This window comes from Aspergillus sclerotioniger (assembly GCF_003184525.1).
Source record: "Aspergillus sclerotioniger CBS 115572 chromosome Unknown BO94scaffold_20, whole genome shotgun sequence".
NCBI classification, from domain to species: domain Eukaryota; kingdom Fungi; phylum Ascomycota; class Eurotiomycetes; order Eurotiales; family Aspergillaceae; genus Aspergillus; species Aspergillus sclerotioniger.
Window position 1 is genome coordinate 598,713 of NW_020291010.1, and position 19,745 is coordinate 618,457.

The 19,745-nt window shown below is 51.1% G+C and overlaps 8 protein-coding genes across 8 annotated transcripts; 4 read left to right on the plus strand and 4 right to left on the minus strand.

Annotated features, from left to right (window-relative positions):
* Positions 1-623: 623 nt before the first annotated feature.
* On the minus strand, positions 624-1,595 carry BO94DRAFT_576657 (uncharacterized protein; the record flags this gene model as incomplete). The annotated part of the gene is made up of 3 exons (XM_025615150.1): positions 624-635; positions 826-1,439; positions 1,496-1,595. 3 exons carry the CDS (start codon positions 1,593-1,595, stop codon positions 624-626), a joined length of 726 nt encoding a protein of 241 aa, XP_025465802.1.
* A 363-nt stretch (positions 1,596-1,958) lies between these two features.
* Positions 1,959-3,256, minus strand: BO94DRAFT_520536 (uncharacterized protein; the record flags this gene model as incomplete). The annotated part of the gene is made up of 5 exons (XM_025610115.1): positions 1,959-2,373; positions 2,429-2,571; positions 2,623-2,841; positions 2,894-2,985; positions 3,049-3,256. The coding sequence occupies 5 exons, from the start codon at positions 3,254-3,256 to the stop codon at positions 1,959-1,961; spliced, it is 1,077 nt and encodes a 358-aa protein (XP_025465803.1).
* Positions 3,257-4,210: 954 nt separating this feature from the next.
* Positions 4,211-6,003, plus strand: BO94DRAFT_567338 (GABA permease; the record flags this gene model as incomplete). The annotated part of the gene is made up of 5 exons (XM_025614622.1): positions 4,211-4,375; positions 4,424-4,494; positions 4,544-4,657; positions 4,706-5,166; positions 5,213-6,003. The coding sequence occupies 5 exons, from the start codon at positions 4,211-4,213 to the stop codon at positions 6,001-6,003; spliced, it is 1,602 nt and encodes a 533-aa protein (XP_025465804.1).
* A 420-nt stretch (positions 6,004-6,423) lies between these two features.
* BO94DRAFT_496126 (fungal specific transcription factor domain-containing protein) lies at positions 6,424-8,612 on the plus strand (the record flags this gene model as incomplete). The annotated part of the gene is made up of 5 exons (XM_025609281.1): positions 6,424-6,489; positions 6,550-6,831; positions 6,884-7,032; positions 7,086-7,559; positions 7,607-8,612. Coding segments are annotated over 5 exons (1,977 nt in total), but the record flags the coding sequence as incomplete, so codon positions are not given.
* A 377-nt stretch (positions 8,613-8,989) lies between these two features.
* BO94DRAFT_148532 (MFS general substrate transporter) lies at positions 8,990-11,063 on the plus strand. Its single transcript, XM_025605785.1, has one exon. It carries the CDS (start codon positions 9,349-9,351, stop codon positions 10,978-10,980), a length of 1,632 nt encoding a protein of 543 aa, XP_025465806.1. The 5' UTR covers positions 8,990-9,348; the 3' UTR covers positions 10,981-11,063.
* Positions 11,064-11,281: 218 nt separating this feature from the next.
* Positions 11,282-12,748, minus strand: BO94DRAFT_425393 (uncharacterized protein; the record flags this gene model as incomplete). Its single annotated transcript, XM_025607438.1, has 1 exon — positions 11,282-12,748. A coding segment is annotated over one exon (1,467 nt), but the record flags the coding sequence as incomplete, so codon positions are not given.
* A 1,609-nt stretch (positions 12,749-14,357) lies between these two features.
* BO94DRAFT_601809 (uncharacterized protein) lies at positions 14,358-15,986 on the plus strand (the record flags this gene model as incomplete). The annotated part of the gene is made up of 1 exon (XM_025616399.1): positions 14,358-15,986. The coding sequence occupies one exon, from the start codon at positions 14,358-14,360 to the stop codon at positions 15,984-15,986; it is 1,629 nt and encodes a 542-aa protein (XP_025465808.1).
* Positions 15,987-17,481: 1,495 nt separating this feature from the next.
* Positions 17,482-19,560, minus strand: BO94DRAFT_470188 (uncharacterized protein; the record flags this gene model as incomplete). The annotated part of the gene is made up of 2 exons (XM_025608320.1): positions 17,482-19,005; positions 19,066-19,560. 2 exons carry the CDS (start codon positions 19,558-19,560, stop codon positions 17,482-17,484), a joined length of 2,019 nt encoding a protein of 672 aa, XP_025465809.1.
* Positions 19,561-19,745: the final 185 nt, after the last annotated feature.

Genomic DNA, 19,745 nt, shown 5'->3' on the forward strand with positions numbered 1-19,745 from the left:
GAGGAGAGGTCATGGGTTGGATGGATGGAGAGGGTGGAGATTATGTAGTTTCTGGCTTGAGAGACCACGGAAATATTATGGTAATAAAGACGGCTTTTATCTGCTATGTATAGTTTGGCAGGAATTAGCTCTATGATGGTCACGCATACACTTGGATGGTTGCCACAAGCAGACGAGGGGCCTCTTCCGAGCGAGACGAGTTATGATTCTGGCACATTGATTGAACTAGAGAGCTTATGATCAGATTGAGAACTCCATTCGAGGCAGTAGTCATGCCTCTGATGGGTTTCTGCAGAGGATTAGTGAAATGTGCCAACCACCAAACGGGCATATAAAGGTGATTATCTAGTGAGGTTATATCTGTCTCCTCATGTATTACATGCTCTGGACTCATACTTTACCAGCTTGGAGGAAATGCGAGACTTATTCATCTCTCCGAGGACATTTAACCCGTTCATGACCATAATAGGCAAGGTATGGAGCGAATTTCAGATGAACAGGATGAGATGTACGGGATTTAACGAACACGCAACCAATCAGTTGGAACTCACAAATTTAATACACCAGTCATCTCACACTAACCGCTACGCAGAAGATATCGGCATCTTCCGTGAGCACCTAACCTAGCCGCAACCCTAACAAAGACACAGAACCATTACATTACTTATGCACATAATCAAACAAAGAAACCTCCAATCCCTAAATCATCCCCATTCACTCCGTAATAATCACACTTCGTCCCCAAAATCCCTCCCCCTCCCCCCAAACCCCCTAACCACATTCTCAAAAACCCACCTCCCCACCACCCCCCTCCGAATCACATACCCCACCGCCGGCTCCTCCGTCCCTCCCACCCTTACCCCTCCAACCCATCCCCATCCCCATTCCCATCCTCCCCTCGAAACCCCCATCAACCAACAAACTCGCCCTCACAAACAAAAACCCACTAATCCCTTTCCCCTTCCCATCCTCCCCATCCACATCCCTCTCCATCTCCCCCACCACCAAATCCTCCATTACCCTCTTATCCGCATGCGGCACGCCCAGCAACCAATGATAAAGCGGGATCATAAGCACCGGCACATCACGTTTCGTATAATGTATACCCGTACCCGTAACAACCACCAATTTAGGCTTCCGGGGGAGTGTTCTCGCGGCAGTGAGAATCGTTCTCATTGTGTCGGTGCAGACGGTGGGGTTGTCCAGCGTGGGGAATGGATTCGGGAGGTTGAAGATTAGGGTTCCGCCGATGCCGGTTATTATTAGGTCCACGGGGATAGATTCCGGGGTAGAGTTGGGGTTGATGAGGAGGAGGGTTTGGGTGACGGCGGGGAGGGAGGTCGCGGGGCCGGGGATTATGGTTAGGTTTTGTTCTATGAGGGAGGAAGAGATGTTGTGTTTGGTGAGGAGGGTGAGGAGTTTGGTGGGGGTGCGGACGACTGGGGTTTTGTTAGGGGAGGGTTTGGGGGAATGGGGGAGGGGAGGGGAGACGAACGGGCGTTGCATTTATGGCCTGCTTTGAGGGCTGGGATTAGGCAGGAGAGGACGGAGCCGCCGGTGGCGCCGAAGAAGGCGATGGTGGGTTTTGGGGGCATGTTTTGGTGGATTGGATGGATTGGATGAGGGATGGATGAGGACTGGGGCTTGTGGATGTGTGCTGTTTTATAGCGGATGGTGATATTGTTAGGGCAGGAAAAGTCTCCGTGTTGAGACGGAGAGTTTGGGGATGGAGGCATGGGGATGTTTCCGTCTTATGTAATCTCTTGCGGTACATTGTGGATGATGGGTTCGCAGGCTCTTTGTCAGAGGGAGGTATGGGCGGGGTGGAAACGCTGTTGCCTAGGTTCAGGCTGCTGTCGGGGCATATATTGGGTAAATATTAGCACATCGTCTATCAATTAAAATCTATTTTCGTATATCGAACAAGGAACAGGTATATAGAAAACAAACGGTGCCCATCAGGCATCGCCCTGGGGAATAATCCTTGAATGAATTCGATCCTGCATCTCCATCACCTCGCTCGTCACCTCGATCTGCACATCTTTTATTATCATCCGATTGGGATCATACAGGATCGGCTCCTCCATGTTATCCCACGGACGAGCGGTCGTCGCCCGGGAAAAGGTCAGCGTCTTCCGTGACCGAGATCGTGGTTGGCTTCTTCCCCGCGATGCATCGTTCGTATATGCCAGTCCGTCGTCATCTTCGTATGTGGCGAGGAACAGCTTGACCGAGGAAAGGGTCAATAAGAGTATGCTGATGGAGAGGTGTAATTCTTCGATGACGGTGGCGTAGGCGCCGATCAGTGTGGGATCATCGGAAGAGATTTGTTTGCGAATTGAGACATAGTGGAGTACGGCGAGGGGAATTAAGCTGCAGTGGATATGAATTGATTAGCTGAGTGCATGTATCGATGGAGAGACCTTACATTCCACGGCACCCTAGAATGGATAGGACGGCCAACTTGCGGGAGCGGCGGAGGTGAACGCGATAGATCAGCTTCACGGGGTATACCAGCAATAGGACTTCGACGATGATATCAAGGATGGTGATCGCTGTCCAATGTGATAGCTTGATAGGTAGTTAGGAACAGAAAAGATATTCTCATGAAGGTGCGCATACCAGCGACCCGCAGACGTGGTTGATATCTTCCCATGGATTGTGGCTGCACCGAATGGCGACCAGGAGGATCGAGATGAAGGTCCAGACAACTGAGAGAACAAGCAGGCTCCTTGTGGTCCAACGGGACGTGAAGGTCGAGAGGTGTTCGTAGAAGAGACTGGTGCAGCATTTTGAGAACCCGAGGATGGTAATGTAAAGTAGGTCAGACGCATAGGCGGTCTCTTAAAGGTTAGCGAGACATCAATCTTGAATGCAAAGAACCAGGGATCACCTTTTCCATAGTCGCTATCCTAGGGGCATCGAGAAGATCATGACTCTTACCCCAGCCCAAATGCGCCTGATAAAGCACGACGCTGGTTTGCGCTACAGCAACTCCCTATCTTTCAGCTATGCATCAGAGAACATGTTCCATTTGACAAAGAAAACGGATGGACCGTACGACCGCGACAGTCAAAAGGTAATCGTCGCTCAAAATGGCCGAGCGTTTCGAAGTAGAATAAATGCGCATGCCCAGCGAGGAGAGAATAAGAAACAGGCAGACACTAGCAAATATGATCACGAGCCCGGCATGATTACGCTCATTGTCCTCGGCCAACGGGGGCGAGACGCCCGCAGGCAAGCTGGTGTATGTCATGAACGCAGTCTAGCTGGAAGCTGGGAATTCGCAATTTGGACCAATGTTTGACACCGAGGGCCTCGGAGGGATATATCTCCCCGTGACCGGCTGGAGAAATGATGAGGCTGATTAGTTACTGGTTGGGCCCCTGGATGTCCCATGTCTTGGGCTGCAGGGACGGCTTTCCACAGTGTTCGAGAGTGCTCTGTCTGGACGGGAACCCGAGGTCCCCGGGGGACAGCAATTCCGAAGATAAGCTTGAAATTGAAACGGATCCACTCGGCTGGTGCTAAGGAAACTAGGCTCGGTTCGTCGCGCAACGGCTCCTTGGCCATCGCCGATGGCGTCTAAAGGACTTGCCTGGACCGTTGCCTTGCATACTTAGTTTCAGCTCCCGCCAGCCCCTGATTCACTGAAGGTGGATACGGCCGTTTCCATCGGAGGAGGATGAAGCGAGGTGGTCCGACAGCCACCCGGCCAGCGAGCTTGGGACTGAGACTGGGCCTGGGAGAATCGGGCACAGACCACCGGTCGGCGGATGTGAGTCGGGGTGTTAAGCACTCTAATTCGAGTGTGAGTGAAGTCAATTTACGTCCAAGACGCAGCTCTCATGGGGTGAACACGTCGGGGAATTATGCGGACGAGAGGGCGGCATCGGCGCCTTCAGTGCGACCGTGGAAATTAAAACGTCACCCTGACAGAGATCAGAAATTGCAGCGTACTTTTGTCTTGCCATCGGCCATGCCAGACGCTTGGTGGAGAGCCGGACGGAAGCCCGCCTCTGCTTAGGGCTTCGCCAAGGTGGAGCTAATAACACTATGACCAGGATCGCGATAAGCGCGAGGGGTTTGGTTGGCAACCTCTTTTTTTTCTCCCTTGTTCCCTGTCTTTTTTTCTTTCATCTCTCTTCTGCTTGTCTCGGCATCACCTCTCTTTGCTTTTGCTGTCGGTAGTTTGGTCTAGACGCACGAAATGTCTTCCACACAGGGCACGCAGCAGGATGCTGTAAAAGATCAGGTGATGACTGGCTTGCAGGCCATGGAGATCGATGGATCCAGCCAAGAGGGAGACGGGGTTAATGGCACACGAAACGATGTAACGGATATGGACCGCATGGGAAAGGCCCAGCAGTTCAAGGTGAGCATCTCGATGCCATACAATGTCTCGGCTGAACAGTGATCGCAGCGAAATATCCGTCCTTTGGCGGCTCTCAGTTTCTCTGCTGTCCTTCAGGCGACCTGGGAGTATATCATGCTGTAAGTTACCATATCCGATGTTTCCATTCATCATACTCACCAGAAATAGGTCAGACTATGAAGGTCTGCAAGACGGCGGACTGGCGGGGATGCTCTGGACCTACGTCTGGAGCTCGATCGGATTTGGATTCATCATTGTCTCCTTGGCTGAAATGGCCTCCATGTAAGCACCCCCAACGTTCATCCAGCTACTAATATACTAACTAACTAGGGCTCCCACATCCGGAGGCCAGTATCACTGGGTCTCGGAATTCGCATCTCCACGGTACCAGAAATTCCTGAGCTACGTGACCGGCTGGATGTCCGTGCTAGCATGGCAGGCCGGCACCGCATCTGGTTCCTTCTTGACAGGAACTGTCATCCAAGGCCTGATCAGTGTCCGAGACCCTAGCTATAACCCCACGGGCTGGCAGGGAACGTTGTTCGTCTTTGCCATGATTCTAATTGCATTGTACTTCAACATCTTTGGCTCGAACCTGATGGCCCGCATGCAGAATCTGCTGCTCGCCACGCATGTGTTCTGCTGGGTGGTCGTGGTGGTCACTCTCTGGGTGTTGGCACCGCTGCAATCCGCCGAAGCGGTGTTTACCAAGTTCGAGAACTTTGGAGGATGGTCATCCATGGGCCTGACTGTGATGGTGGGCCAGCTTGCAGCCATCTACGGCTGTCTCAGTACGTACCCTCAACCCAATGACAAGAACGCAGCTCATGATGCCAGGCTCGGATGCGACCGCCCACATGTCAGAGGAAATCAAGGACGCCGGCCGATATGTGCCTATTGCCATCACCTGGTCCTACTTCGCCAACGCCATCCTGGGATTGGTCGTACTAATCACGATGCTCTTCGCGACGCCGTCCGTGGCGGACTCGTTGAGCGACGACACTGGCTTCCCGTTTATCTACGTCTTCAAACAAGCCACCAACACGGCCGGCGTCAACGGCCTGACTGCCATCATTCTGATCCCCGTCATCCTTAGTAACATTCTTTTCAACGCTTCCACAGCACGACAGACCTTCTCCTTTGCCCGAGACCGCGGACTACCGTTTTCGAGCTGGATCGCCAAGGTCGATGAGAAGCGCAAGCTTCCTGTTAACTCCATCATCTTGAGCTGCATCATCAGTGCGCTATTGTCGCTGATCAACATTGGCTCCGAGACCGCCTTTAATGCCATCGTATCCCTCAACGTGGCGGCGCTGATGTTCTCGTACTCGATTTCGATGAGTTGTCTGATTTGGCGCAAGATCTGGCACCCACACACCCTGCCACCGGCTCGCTGGGGATTAGGAAGGTATGGACTGGCGGTGAATATCATCGGCTGGCTTTATGTTCTGTTTGCGCTGTTCTGGTCTTTCTGGCCCGAGTCCACCCCGGTCACGGCGGATACGTTCAACTGGAGCGTGGTGATCTTCATGGCCGTGTTTTTGCTGAGTTTGGTGATGTATGTGGTCCAGGGAAGACATCAGTATGATGGACCGGTGACGGAGGTGAAGCGGTGTGGAGATTTGTAAGTGCACCTGTGAATAGGTGTGTAATGAGCTATAAATGGCTCCAATCAACTAATTCTGCTGGGAATGGACTCATGTTGAAAGATGTCCTCGGATATAGTATAAATTATACCCCATACTCCCTATGTTTTTGAAGTATCCCTCGACTCCAGGTGCAGTCCAAGAATCCCAAATTCTAGACATAAGTTTGTGTTTGAAAAACTTTCCATCTCCACAATTGGGATTCGTTGTCTTGTCCTCATTGGCTCATGTATCCAACACTGATCGACAGCCACACTGACTTGTGAGTGGCTGAGGGTGGCTGTCTGGCTGTCAGGCTGTCAGCATAGCCCATGGTCCGTGCGCCTGGTCCAAGCACCGCCCCATCAATCTGTCACTCTTTCTGTCTCGCCCACTTTCTCTCTCCGTCTCCAACTCTCCGTCATGCACCCCGTCGGCCGAAAGCGTCGGGTCACCACCTGCCTGCCATGCTACACCCGGAAACAGAAAGTGCGTAAGGCCATTCATCCTCGGAACAGGAGCTGGTACTAATCATCAAGTGAGGATCAGTGTAACCGCCAGTATCCCTGCAACCACTGCACCCGACGGCGCCGACCCGAGGAGTGTGTTTATCGGCTCTCCCCGGCCGAACCCCCCTTGCGTGGGTCACTAGGAGGAAATGCTCCCAGGAGCCGATCACTCGAGAATGCGCAGGATGGCAGCCAGCCTGACGGGCTCCCTATGATCTCTCCGTCGGAGGGGAGTCGCTCGGATAGCCCTCACTCGGGCTTGGCCAAGTCGTTTGGGTATTTCGAGGATAGTGCGTCCAATACGATGGCTTTGCTCAAGAATGTGAGTGTACGAGATGTCTCAAGCTGGTCTTGGCCCTAATTCGATTTCTCAGTTGGAGCTGGACAGCGAACGCGATATGATCAGGCCGCAAGAGGTGATAGCAGCATCTTCCCGGGAGACTATCACGCAAAATCTTGAGCGGATGCCTTCGCGCCAGATTCTGGACCTTCTGGTGCAATACTTTGTTGATGAATTGAATTGGTACGTTACATCCTGCGCACAGCAACACTAAGGTCTAAGACGGACCGAATTAGGATGAAACAGGTCGTCCACGCCCCCAGCTTTGTGGCGCAATATCAGAAATGGTGGGCCAAGGACCGATCGTTCTCAGTGGATGCTGCAGAGTTCGCAGCCCTTATTCTCCGGATCTGCGTGTATGCCGTTCAATTTCTTCCATCGCCATCCCATCCAATCGATCAGCTGTGCGGAAAATCCCTCTCGGAGATTCACGACGCCTGTAACACTATCAGCGACAACCTGGCTAAAGCTTGTGTTTCACTTGACTGGAAGGGCTCTCTCGTTCGTGTCCAGCACCTTTTGTTCGATGCACTAACCTCCTCGTGCCAAGGGCGAACCGATCAATTCTGGGAGGGCATCGCCTCGGCCTCCCGAGCAGCTCAGAAGGCTGGAATCCACACCGATACTCTTGTGCCTGTGGACGAGGGCAATCAGAGGTTAGAGAAAGAGCTGCAACGGAGGACATTCTGCAGTCTTTATGTTCTTGATAGGTGAGGTCCCCATAGTGAACAGAATAGCACTGACTGATATTGAACAGTCATCTCGCCCGACAACTTGATCGGGTTCCATTCCTCCCCGACAGTCTGGTAGCAGATGTGTTGCCCCAGTTGCATCTTACTCCCGATATAGGTAGCTTGCACATCGACATCAATGCGCCCGAGGCCTTTACCGAACGTCTCATGCAAGTGCAGCTGGGCAGGTTCTGGAGAAATGTCGGGAGGAGGCGAAGTGAAGTGTACGATCCCACCCAGGGCGAAAACCGATACGAGAGGTTCTGCGCCGAATATATTCGAACCCTCCCATCCGCACTTGCTCTGCGGCCAGATAAAAGGTGGGATGATCGACTTCCAAAATTGCCCATGCAGAGGCAACTGCTCCATATTGCCATATTCGACTCGGTCTGCTGGAACTTTCGACCGTTGCTGCTGCTCAAACCAAGTCAGGTCGCCAGTCTGCCCGCCTACAAGAAGGTCCTGCTCCAATCACAGAAAAGCCGGCTGGCCCTGGCTGCCATGAAGGAGCTGGAAGCGGTCTCGACTCTACATGCCTTGTTTGGTGGGGCGCATACGCGGTTTGGCGCCATCATCTTCAACACGTTCGAGGCCGCCGTTCTGCTCTTGATTCTATGCTCCGAGACAGACTTCAACACAGATCAAGGGGAAGACACAGATATCCTGGGCTTGAAGGTTGACAGACCCACTTGGGGAAAGGCGATGCATGCGGCCGAGGAGGCTCTCAGCCGGCTTCAAATCCTCGCAGAAGTCAGTGATATGGCTGCCTCTGGGGTGCGGGCCGTGTCGCAACTCGTCATCAAAGCGACTAGGAGTAGGGTGTTGTCTGAACCAGCGACACCTGCGGAATCGACCCGTAACAGCTCATCTCCAGACACGTTCTCCAATCTGCTAGGTATGAATGATGGCTCGCAGCCCTGGATTTCCGAGGACTGGAATACGAGCTTGATGACGGACTTGCTTCCGACGACAGGTGAGGATTCATTCCCTGAGCTACAGCCTCTTTTGTTGGACTCGTATCTCCCTTGGAATACGGGTGGGAGGTCATAGACATCGACCATGCAGAGGAAGACTGCCCAATACACACGCCAGCCACTATATATTTGAGTATATCAATCGACGATAATTCAACTCGTCATAATTGCGTCTACAACACCCAAGATCTATCTTACTGAGAATTTGGAAGGTGAAAGAGCCAATATGAAGGGCACGGTAACCTCGACTTGGCCGATAGCCGCATCCGAGGCCCTACTCTGTGAATCATGATCTGCATCAAACTGTACAACAGAGTTGGGGAAAATCTTCAAGTAAATCACTGAAGCCAGCGACCAATCGGCTTTCTCTGCTCAAATTATCTACGGGTCCTGGTGCCCTTGGTCTGGTTTGCCTCGTCGGGTGTGAGTGGATCATCCCATGTTCGGCCGACGAATTTCGGACGAGCGATCGTCCCTTATATGTTGACCGGGTCCACCCACACGGCGATTGTCTGTTAAACTCCTAATCCCGCTAACTTGGACTACCACATTTTGTTGGCCTGACTGTGATTACAGGCAACTTTGTCCTTGTCGGCTTCGTGCATGAGATTCTTGGTTTTGCTCCACGGCCCTAACGGATATAAGCAGAGGACATGGGTAAACCTGCCCTGGAATTGTTATATCCGCAGTCCAGCAGATATTTAATACGGGCCATTCTTCCTACAATGCTTTGGATTAAACAAAGTCAGGAGTTCAGAAACCAGCTTTGAACCGCGACGCCCAACACTCTCATCATGGACAGCCCACTCCATCCACACAGCGAGAAAACCCACCATGGTGCCAACACTACCGATGATGTCCGCACGATCACCGGATTTCGCTGGTTTCTTATCTGCGCAGCTCTATATCTCTCCGCCCTGATATACGGCCTCGACACGACCATCGCTGCAGACGTGCAAGGCGCGGTAATCGGGACTTTCTCGGATGTGTCGCAGATGGCCTGGATCGGGGCGGGTTTCCCTCTCGGTTCCGTGGCAGTGATCCTCCCATACGGCTTCCTGTACACCACCATGAACATGAAATGGCTCTACATCGCCGGAATCGTACTCTTCCAGGCCGGATCCACCCTTTGTGGCGCCGCCCCGACCATGAGCACCCTGATTGTCGGCCGTGTCATTGCAGGTGCCGGAGGAACAGGTATCTACCTGGGAGGCCTCAACCACTTCTCCGCCATGACGACCCGTCATGAACGCGGCACCTATCTCACCGGCACTGGTTTTGTCTGGGGCGTGGGGGCCATTCTCGGTCCTGTCGTAGGGGGCGGTTTCTCCGACTCCTCCGCCACCTGGCGCTGGGGCTTCTACCTGAACCTGGTGATTGGAGCCATCACTGCCCCAGTATATCTCTTCTATCTACCAGCCATCCATCCCGGTGCCGGCCAATCGCTCCGAAATTGCCTTCTCCATCTTGACTACATCGGCTTTATCCTCAGCGCAGGCATGTGGGTAACCTTCACCCTAGTCTTCATCTCAGCCGGAGGCATCTGGACCTGGGACTCCGGCGCCACAATCGCCCTGATCATCATTTTTGCAGTGCTATTTATACTCTATGCCCTCCAACAGTACTTCTGCATCTTCACCACAGCCTCCACCCGCTCCTTCCCGGGTCATCTCCTTCGCTCCCGTACCCAAATCCTCCTCTACATCACCACCACCTGCGCCAACACGGCCATGTTCTTCACAGCGTTCTACATACCGATATACTTCCAATTCACCCGCAACGATACCTCCCTGATGGCCGCCGTGCGTCTCCTCCCGTACCTCCTCGTGACCATTACAACAAACCTAGCTATCGGCTTCCTTCTCCCAAAGATAAAATACTACATGCCGCTATGTCTCATCTCCGGCGTCCTCCTCACCCTATCAAGCGCTCTTTTCGTCAGCTATTTATCTCCCACAACCCCAGCGGGACAAATTTACGGCTTCACTATCCTAATGGCTGTTGGAACAGGAATCACCATGCAGCTCGGCTACGCCGTCGCCAGTCTCAAAGTCCCAGCCGGTGATGTTTTCAGCGCGATCAATCTACAAAATGTCGCGCAGATCGGCTCCACGGTAATATGCCTGGTGATTGCGAGTCAGGTGTTTCAGTCGACTGCAGTTCAGAATTTGAATTCTGTCTTGAAGGGGCAGGGGTTCAGCGAAATCGAGATCCATAACGCAGTGGCGGGGGCACAGAGTACATTGTTCCAGAGCTTGAGCGGAGAGTTGAGGGAGAAAGCAATCCGATCAATCACGGATGCGATGGCCAGGGCGTTTATTATTCCGTTGGTGGCGGGGGCGGTGGGGGTGGTTAGTTCGTTGGGGATGAAGAGGGAGAGATTATTTGAGGACGAGGAGAGAGAGGTTATCTGTGTAGGGGCCTGAGGGATGGATGTGGAGGGATAGTCGATAGAATAGTTGGTAGGGCATTGATGTAATTTCAGTCCAGGAGAGAATGTGTTGGAAACTATTTACCTTGGAATTGTTCCACTAACCCAAGAGGTATCTCTTTTGGTCTAGTTGGAAAATTCTATCAGAATGTTCCCGGATTCAATACAAGACATTCTTCTGATTTTCTGACTCACGTTGCTGTTCTAGTACTACTAAATGCGACCTTCTCGCCATACAGAAAGAAAATAGCCGCATTACCTACCAGGACATTCAATTAAAACATGTAGTCATCACAGAATGGATTTGGTCCATTCTCATACAGAAACTTGCTCACTTCATCCTCAATCCAGATTGCCCACCAAGGGGGGGTAGCCAAGACCTTATCAATGATGATTGTAAGCTTAGGCCTTGATTTTATGTCTCTCTCTCTCCAGTGCAGCTTGTCTCTGATATCTATCAGCAGGCCGGGCCAGTGGTCGGATTTCTTGAAAAAGTTTAAACGCCTCAGTTTAATTGAGCAGATCGTTTTTGGCAGTGCAGCCAAGAAAGAGACCATATCGTCCTTTGTAATGACGAAGGATGATAGCTCGAAGTGCTGCAGATTGGTCCATTTTTCGATTGGGAAAATGGTGCGAATTGGAATCAGGTGGGACGTGGTGTCGTTATCATCCTCATTATATGAATCATTCGCATAAACGACATGATTTTTCATATTGCCTGTTAGACTGATGTGTCTCATCTGTGTCGCTTGAGCCAGTGCATAACGAAGCCGGCCATTGTAGAAGGAATACCAGTCCAAATCTTCCTGCTGATCAGTGATGAGAGCTAGATCAAGTCGCGAGAACCCCGGTTGGCGAAGGAGACAGATTAAATTATCGTATTCCTCGCAGGATTCTTCAAAAATTCTGCAATTTAGGCCGGTGTAAAGCTGATTAGTGTGGAGAATAAACTCTGTGACGTGGTTCTCTCTCTGCTGTGCAAGTACACGTGTAGTGATGCGGAACCCGCGCCATTGATCTTTTCTATGGTTGCTTAGGCTTGCCCAGGAAGGGACATTCAATGATAGTCCCTCGTTTGTTGTAGGCCATCCGCGTGGGATGGGATAGTTGAACCCATACGGAAAGGAGAGAATCATGGGAGTTTCATAAAGAGGAGCGAATAGCCACCCATGAGCAGCTGGGGTAACTGTCACTCGTTTAAGGGCGGGAAATTGATTGATTCCGTAGATGAGGGCATCCGTATCAGCAGCAGTCTCAATGACCCATTTTTGGCCAATCAACAGCCTTTGATAGTATTCCCAGAAATATATCAGAGCCCTTTGTGCCGCTACTACCTGCAGGGCCCGTGCCATATGATCCGGACCGTCCACATCATTGTGCTTATGGTGAAACAATCGTTTTAGATTGGACCGGCAGGCTTTAGCAAACCACACTGGGCATTGTTCCTCCGGATGATCCTCAAACATCCGCGGGGATAATGGTGACCAAAGTCCCCAAAGGCTGAAGTCTGCTTCGCTTCGGGTTTCCACCAAAACGGCGTCGTCCCAGATGATTTCAACGACACCTTGGCGAAACCTTTCATCGTCGGCAATGGCGCGAAAGACGCTGATGTTGAGCGGGTTGGCAGACAAAAACACGCGGTCCAGACGTAGACGCACTGTATCATGCAAGAATCTCGCCGTTAATCGCAGGTTCTTGATGTCCCGGTTCGGTAGGTAAGACGCGACTATGAGAAGGAGCTCGCTAGGGAGGCAGGAAAGCGTCAGCCTAGCGGTGTCTAACACTGGGGCGTCCATGTTGCTTTGACGTGAACTGTCGGCCTTGGTTGAGAAGGATGATATGAAATATGGGCGGGCGAGAAGGAGAATTGTCCGAAAGAAGAATGAGAGGGACTAACAGAGAGAAAGATGCGTAGTGTCACTGAAGATGACAAGTGTCACAGAGAAAAAGGAAGTGAGGATTAAGACAGAGGAGGAGTAACACAGGACAAGGTCTCCTCTCGGAAACTCTCAGGCCTGTATTAGTGGGCCCACACACACGTCAGATCCTCTTTGTTCATCCTGTTTGTTCATATCCACATAGAAGAAACTTGCCATGTGGACTGGTAGTCTGGGTTGCGTGTTCATCAATATATGAGGAGTCAAGCCAGTTGCGTCCTTCATTAGCATCAGTATTGTTGAGTTTCGTCAGTGCCATTTGATATCACATTTGAATATCCTCGAAATTCTGTTGTTCACAGATACTTTGTTATTATGCTATCATTGTTGTATTAGGGTGTTTATGATCGATACTATTACTTCGCTATGCCCAAACTGAATTTGTGCTAGAAGATATACCATCTCACGATATTTCACATGATCAAACAGAGAGATCCCAAAAATGTACGTCACCCATCTTCTGACCTTTCTATGAGAAATGTACACTTGAGCAGGTCCCCGGAAGGCAGGGGCGATGGAATATATTGTCCGCCATATGGAGGACATCACCACTCACCTTTCTTTTTCTTTCCCTGGAATGCGAAAGGGAATTTTGGGTCGGGAACCCATGCATTTTCCGCCAACAGAAGCTTAAATTCTTCATCCCTTTGTTATTCTTCCTACCACGTATTCATTGTGATAGCATCAGTTGCCCTATCGCGATATCTAAAATCAAGGCTCGGGATATCCCGTCAATAAGTTGAAAGAATCCTACACTGTTACCTTACATTCGGCGTGTCTAGACTTAAGCCACCCAATCACAAACCCGAAATGAGTAATCAAATTGTTGGAAGCAGGGGTAAAAGCGAAACAACAAAGAAAGTACCGAGGGTCGGATAATAGAACATTAGAGGTGCCCGATGGCTGCTATGGAAGGTTCCGCAACAAGCCATTTTTCGATTAGTGAGTCGAGATAACAAAATATGCAGTTCCCTTGTGAACATTGATCTTAGCATGCAAATCGTCGGCAAGTCTGCTGAAAAGAATTGGAGTTCTCCGAGTAAATCCAGTTTTTTTTTAGGCTTTGTCCGCACTCTTTATTACCGAATGATCCACTATGTTGTCCAATCTACTACGAAGTAGACGAAAAAGATAGATTTCTTTTGGCTACAGATGTACCAAGGTGAGCCAACATTTTTTTCCTGATACAACTTAGTGGAAGGTACCGATATGCCACACGAGTCTGCCATAAAGGATGCCGATATCGTGGAAGATCCCGGCCTCTTGCATAAAGGCACCAGGCTACAGATGATGAGTAAGGATGGATGGCTCAGGTTATATAAGATGCTTAAGCCGGGTGCGTTTCCATTCACCACACACATCACTCAGATCACAAGATCTTCCGGTGAAGCAGAGACCCGAAATCTCAATATACCAAGACAACAACGACGACATCATGGACCTAAAATCCGAGTATACCTCAATCTGCAGCCTGCCGAACGAACTCCTTGACTTGATCACATCGCACCTGCCGAACCGGGACATCAAATCTCTACGCCTGTCGTGCAGGGGTTTAAGCAACGTGCTCCCACGACTCAAACGAGTCTTCCTCTCCGCTAGCCCGCGCAACATTGAGATCTTTCGCAACATCGCTGACCATGAAATTCATCGCCATGGTGTTGAGGAGATTATCTGGGACGATGCGCTCCTGAGAATGGGGTATTTATCCGAAGAGGAGAGGGACAACGAGGACTTGGGCTGGGAGTTTGAATTTGATCGGGATGATGCTCGAAATCCAGACTTATGTCCTCTATGGTTTGCTAAAGCCTGTCGAGAGAATTTGGAGATGTTGCACGATCGCAAGGGACTTGATGTTGATCGACCGGACCATATCGCGCGGGCTCTTCAAGTGGTTGCTTCACTAAAACCCTTACAGGTACACTGGACAAAGTATAGGAGACTGTTTGATGAACAAAGGCGAGTCTTCACGACTAACGCAGATATGGATGCTCTCCGCTATGGATTGGAGCAATTCCCCTCTTTGAAAAGAATCACCATCACGCCAGCCGCCCACGGCTGGTTATTCAACCCCCTGTATGAGACCCCCATGATTCGTTCGTTTTCGGAGGGCTTCAACTACCCAATTCCACGCGGATGGCCAAGGCGCAGGGACTGGCGTGATCGAAACCGAGCATCAATGGGTAAGGAAAAGCAGTGGCGCGGTTGTCAGGCTGTGATGAATCTGCTGGCTCAGGTGAAAGAGCATCACGTAACTGAATTAGTGATTACAGACCATGAGCTGGAACGGGGCTTGGATTGCAACATGTTTAAGGTTCCCTGGGAGGAGTACGGAGATCTAGTCTCTATTTTGAAACGACCGGGCTTCTCTCGACTAGATCTCGCCCTCGCAGCCGCCAAAATGGACGAGGCTGATATTGTCGTCCAGTCAATGTCGGACTGGCCATCCTTCCATAATGGAAACCTTCGTTACGCTTTGGCTCAAGCAACGGACTTGGAACACATACATCTAAGCGCCTGCTACATAGATATGAAGCGTGGGCAGAAGAACTTTAGATCGATGAGACGTGGTATGTCGCTAAATGCGATCTTTCCAGTTCAACAATGGCCCAAGCTACGACACTTTGGGATCTCGAACTTCGTCGTCACTACAGACGATGTGATCTCCTTTTTGAAAAAGCTCCCGGAGACAATCCGTTCGGTGGAGCTCAAATTCTTATACTTTCTTGACGAGGGTGGCAGTTGGCCGAACTTGCTCCGACGTATACGTGATGAGGTAGGCTGGAGGGCGCGAGCGGTCACCACGAGGCCTAAGCTGGTCCTAGCTCTCGAAGGAAAAACATCGGAGTGGCCTGCTCGATCTATCTGGATCGATGAGGAAGTAAATGAGTTCCTTTATAAAGATGGGGTAGATCCATTCCGCAGGCTCATGACGATACCGAAGAACGGGGTAGGAGTCGAACGAGACCTTTTTGAGCCCGAGTATGAGCGGCCTTACACTACCGATGTGAAGACTTTGGAGCGTCTTGGGATCGTCAAGGAGCCTAAGGAAGTATGGTTTAGATAGGTGATGGAATGTCTTGCTGGTGAAATATCTTTCCACTGCTTTATACGTGAAATCTAGTTTTATAAACATGCGGAATTCTCGCTGTTTTAAGATTTATTATTGCCTAAGACTCTACACACGCATATACAGCTTATATAACCCCATACAGACCTATTAAAGCAGTAAGAATCCTACTTAATAAAGATACTAGCAAGGGTTTCTCGGCCTAGACCACACGTGACCCAATAGTGTGGCACGGTGTGGCTGTAGCGGCTTCCTAAAAATAACCACCATCATCCCTCCATCTCCTCCATCCTCCATCCCCCCCCTCTCCAATTAATCTCCAAAATGCCCTCCCCAACCCCCAACCCCCTCACCACCCCCGAACTCCTAACCCTCATCCTAACCCACCTGGACCACCAAACCCTCCTCCTCTCCCAACGCGTCAACCGGACCTGGTCCACTCTCATCCAAACCAACCCATCTCTCCAAGAAGCCCTCTTCTTCCGGCCCTACATCACCAAAACCACCACTAATGCCCCAATACCCATAACCTACAACCAACTCCTCAAATCCCACTTCCCGTCCTTCTTTCCCTGCATCACCATCACCACCACCACCAAAACCACAACCCCACTAAGCAACCTAACCCTCATTCACCAGAAACCCAAACGCGCAGCCTTTCTCCGTCCCGAAGCCTCCTGGCGCAGAATGCTCACGCACCAACCTCCATGTAAGAATGTGGCATTCGTGATGATAGTTTCCGGGCAGGGAGGGAGTGGTTTTCAACGGGTTAGGATTCCTGGGTCTGTGCGGGATATTTCGGGGTTGAAGGGGTGGATTGGAGGGTCTAGGGATGGTATGGTGCTCTTTTTCATTCTATTGATTTTCATAAAGGGGAAGATAGGAGGTAGTGTATTGACTAGCCTCTGGAGGACAAGAGTGGAAACACAGACGAAAAGGAAGAAAAAGAAAAAGGAGAAGGAAGCTACCTCCGCCTATCCCTCCTCTTCGACCTCCTCACCACCCTCGACGACAAGGCACAAATCATGTGGAAGAACCATATCCCCGAGGATCTGATACATTTGTGGGGACCGTCTCTGGAGAGGATATTTGGGCGGGCGATGGAGGAGGATGCGGACGTGGTCATCTATGTTCAGAAGATGTTGCATTGTTGTCTTGATGACTGGAGGGAGGAGGGGGCGGGGACGAAGAGGAAGAGAACAAAGACTCCACGGGAGAAGGTACTAAGAGGGTATGAGAAGTTGGGGATGGAGAGGGGGGTGAGGAATGGTTCTTATTTATTGTACAACGCGCGGGCGGACGAGGAGGGGGAGTTGGACGATTATACGCCGGTTTGGGGGTGGGAGGATGATGCGGATTTGATGCAAGGTTTCAACTATGGACCTTAGATATTAAGAAACATTATCTTCTTCGTCATACTTTTTAGGTATTGGTCAAAACCAAGGCTGGACACCTTGGACATATTGACAACAGAATCCCACACGTCCCCAAGCTAAGCCACCTCAAACGACGCCTCAACCCACCCATACCTCCACCCCAAGCGGCGTGCAATGATTAACAGACAGTGCCCTTCAATCTTCTGCGTATGGGGCCGATGCAGGGTAATAACCCGTTTCTGAGAACATCCCTTCAGCGGCACAAAGGTATACACAGAGCCGAATCCCGGAACAACAGAGAACCCCATATCGACCATGGCAGCTTCAAACGCCGCCCAAGTGATCGAACCCCGGGCGCCTGCCTTGGAAAGCAGCGTCCAAAAAACGTTGTACGTGCTGAGTTTGACCTTGAAGATATCTTCGGGCACTTCGGGGATCGTGTCGTCGGCGGTAAGTATTGGGACTTTCTCTCGCCAGGCTGACATCGGAGTAATTGGGCCCAGACACTTTGGAGTTCTTAAGAGCGGGTCGGAATCAGGCCCCGGCTGTTGCTTTCTATACTGATTTTGGAGCTTGAAAATGGCGCATCTGGCGAGCGGTAGGTAGAGCAGGCTGATATCCGAAGAGGATTCTTCTCCAAAGAAGGATCGGTTCAAGGCGTTCAAGGCAGCTTGGGACTTTTCGGACTCGAGGAGGCTTTCGATCGGGACTACATAGCTAGATATGTCGAGATCCTTCTTGAGAAGATCGATTGTCGTGAACGAGTCCTTTAATTTTCCTGTATAGGTCGGGGCGTTCTTTTGGCGGGCGCTGGGTATTGGGAGAGACGCAGAGAGAGTTTGAACGAAGCTGGTGGTGATGGCCAGATCCCCGAATGCATCAAACTCCTGCTTGGTCATTTTGGCTCTCTCCGTCCGGTCGGTGCGGTGGAGATCATCCATTTTCTTGATCCAGTCGACTGCTTTGGAAGGGTTGGTCTCCGGGTGGCACAGCCGATGCATATAATGGAGGTGTGGCTCCAGGCTGGACAAGAGGTCTGGTTTGGTCTTGGGAGACACCCGCGGGACGCCATCATCGTACACACCGGAGATGCGTTTGAAATACCCCCAACCGGAGAAAGCTTGAAAGTAGCGTTTCAATTGCGATTGGACCCGCTTGTACTCAAGTGAGACCACGTTGGCCAGTTCCTGAAGCACAAGGCTTCTGTACGCTGGTTCTTCCGGCTTGTCAATGAGAGCCCTCAGGAGCCTACAGATAAAATCCCAAATGGTAATTCCCACCAAATAACTGTGCATGGCCTGAAACATTGCCATCCCGATGTATTTACCTGCATCCGGAGGAATGATCCGACCCTTTTCATCGTGCACAAGCTCCGGTCGACTGGAGTACCAGACATTCACCACGTGAGCGAGGAACTCGGGCTCGCTGCAACAGAGGTGGTGGTAATCTTCTAGAGCAGACTTCCGGTCCGCCGCACGAGCCGTCAGCTCTTGAAGGGAGAGCTTCTCGGGCTTAAGCTCCAGTGTAAGCGAGGACAAGGCGTGCAGGACCGTGTTCTCTGATTGCACCTTCCGGTCGACGGTCGAGCCTTCGTCGAGAATATCGTCCACAATGATGTTAAGGGCTCGCAGAAAACATAGCTGTCTGATCAAAATCAGTTGGCCAGTCCCCTGGGGAACGCAAAAGTCCGCCTTCCCCACTGCCGACATGTCTGTCATGACTTCTTCATACTCCGCACAGTTGCTGACCGAGTAAGATTTCCCATAGTCATCCTCGGATGCAAATAGGGTGACACTGTGCTGGAGAGTCGGTTTGCAACGGAGGTTGTGGACACGCATACTCGTCTCAATGAAGTCTGCATCTCCTGGTGCTCTGTCGATTCCCTGGTCATACTGGTCAGTGAGAGACGTGGTAGCACGATAGTGGAGATGATCCAGCAAATAGTCTGAGCCGGGCTCGGTGATGTCGAAGAGATTCCACTCCGGGATGAGCTTATACAGTTCGCCCAGGCCTCTGTCGGTCGGACATTCGAGCACGCGACCACTGACAGCGCCGGCCCTGAGTATTTTCTCCCGTTTCGCCTTCCCAAATGTACGCCAGATCTTTTCGACTTTGGTGCCCTGCCGATCGTATTTCTGCTTCAGATCGCTGTGGAATGTTTTGACAAGCTTGGAGATATCTTGCTTTTCAGTCATGACGCCCTCTCGCGTTTCAGCCACGATGCTATCTCGCACGTTTCTGTCTATGACGGGTACTGGATGTTGGGATGGAATAAGCACAGTGGACGAAGGTGTAAACCTCGTGAAAATCAAAAGCCCAGATGCAGATGATGGCACTGCCGATGAAAGAATAAATGCCTGTCCGAAGCGGTGACTCGAAG

Coding starts and splice junctions, on each gene's coding strand:
- BO94DRAFT_148532 (XM_025605785.1), top strand. CDS start 9,349: ATGGACAGCCCACTCCATCCACACAGCGAGAAAACCCACCATGGTGCC.